Source organism: Hipposideros armiger, unplaced genomic scaffold, assembly GCF_001890085.2.
Source record: "Hipposideros armiger isolate ML-2016 unplaced genomic scaffold, ASM189008v1 scaffold_42, whole genome shotgun sequence".
Classification (NCBI taxonomy): domain Eukaryota; kingdom Metazoa; phylum Chordata; class Mammalia; order Chiroptera; family Hipposideridae; genus Hipposideros; species Hipposideros armiger.
Genome location: NW_017731392.1, coordinates 2558981 through 2559957, shown reverse-complemented (window position 1 = coordinate 2559957; position 977 = coordinate 2558981). Strand labels below are relative to the sequence as shown.

At 40.9% G+C, this 977-nt stretch overlaps 1 protein-coding gene across 1 annotated transcript in view; it reads left to right on the top strand.

Moving 5' to 3' along the window:
* The window catches only part of MYOF (myoferlin), a 165673-nt gene that overhangs the window by 81711 nt on the left and 82985 nt on the right, over positions 1-977 (top strand). The window contains exons 8-9 of the mRNA XM_019639002.1: positions 420-546; positions 829-851. Coding sequence (XP_019494547.1) covers positions 420-546; positions 829-851 — 150 coding nt within the window. The remainder of the gene's footprint in view (positions 1-419; positions 547-828; positions 852-977) is intronic.

Genomic DNA, 977 nt, shown 5'->3' with positions numbered 1-977 from the left:
CCAATGGTTGTGAAGTGGAGCACAGCTTCTAATCAATAACCCCGAGCCTCTAATTCCTCCTACTTTTTCTCCATGACAGAATTATGTTTCTAGCTCACTTAGATGCCTTCCTGGTGTCTATGAGTGAGTTTTTCCATTCAGTACAGATATGTGTGTGTTTAAGACTTGCATCATTTTATCTACAGAGAACAGCTTACTTGCAGAATCAGGCATTGCTATCTAAAGGGTCAGTTGTCATTGTTTTCTTGCAATGTATTGAAGAAACATATGAGCATTGATTCTGTACAGCAGTTTTGTTGAGTTGGTGGCTGAATTCTTAAGCCTGAAACTTAGAAAGTCCTAATGGCAACCACTCCAATTGGCTTCTTACAAGGGCTGCTTTTCTGTGTGTATAATTTGTTATCATGTGTCCCCAATAGTCTGAAAAGCATGACCGTGATAATGACAGTGATGACGTGGAGAGCAACTTGTTACTCCCTGCTGGCATCGCCCTCCGGTGGGTGACCTTCTTGCTGAAAATCTACCGAGCAGAGGATATCCCCCAGAGTATGTATTGATTTAATCCTGCCCCGGGATTATCAGTTATCTGCATAATTAGATGTGTTAAAATCATACTCCAAATAGGGATTGGTACTTTTTATCATGTTTTTTATTTTCTTAAAGGCCTTTATGAACTTATTTTCACTCATGCTGGCCCCGTTGAAGGCTGCCTGAGCTGGTTTATGGGGTAGCCAATTAGTCACTGATCCGTGTTCTTTGCTGAGGAACATGGCACATTCTGCTCCAACGCCTCCCTCTTCAGCGTTCCAGATCCTCTCCTTATTCTAGAGAATCCTAAAGAGAGGTCAGCAGTCAGTACTTCCTGCTTCTTTTATCCCAAATGAAAATGCGAAATTTTGTAAGCAAATAAATGTGTTTGCTATTGGGTGATTAACTGCCAGTAACTAGAATTCTGTCACTGTTTTATTATGACACAT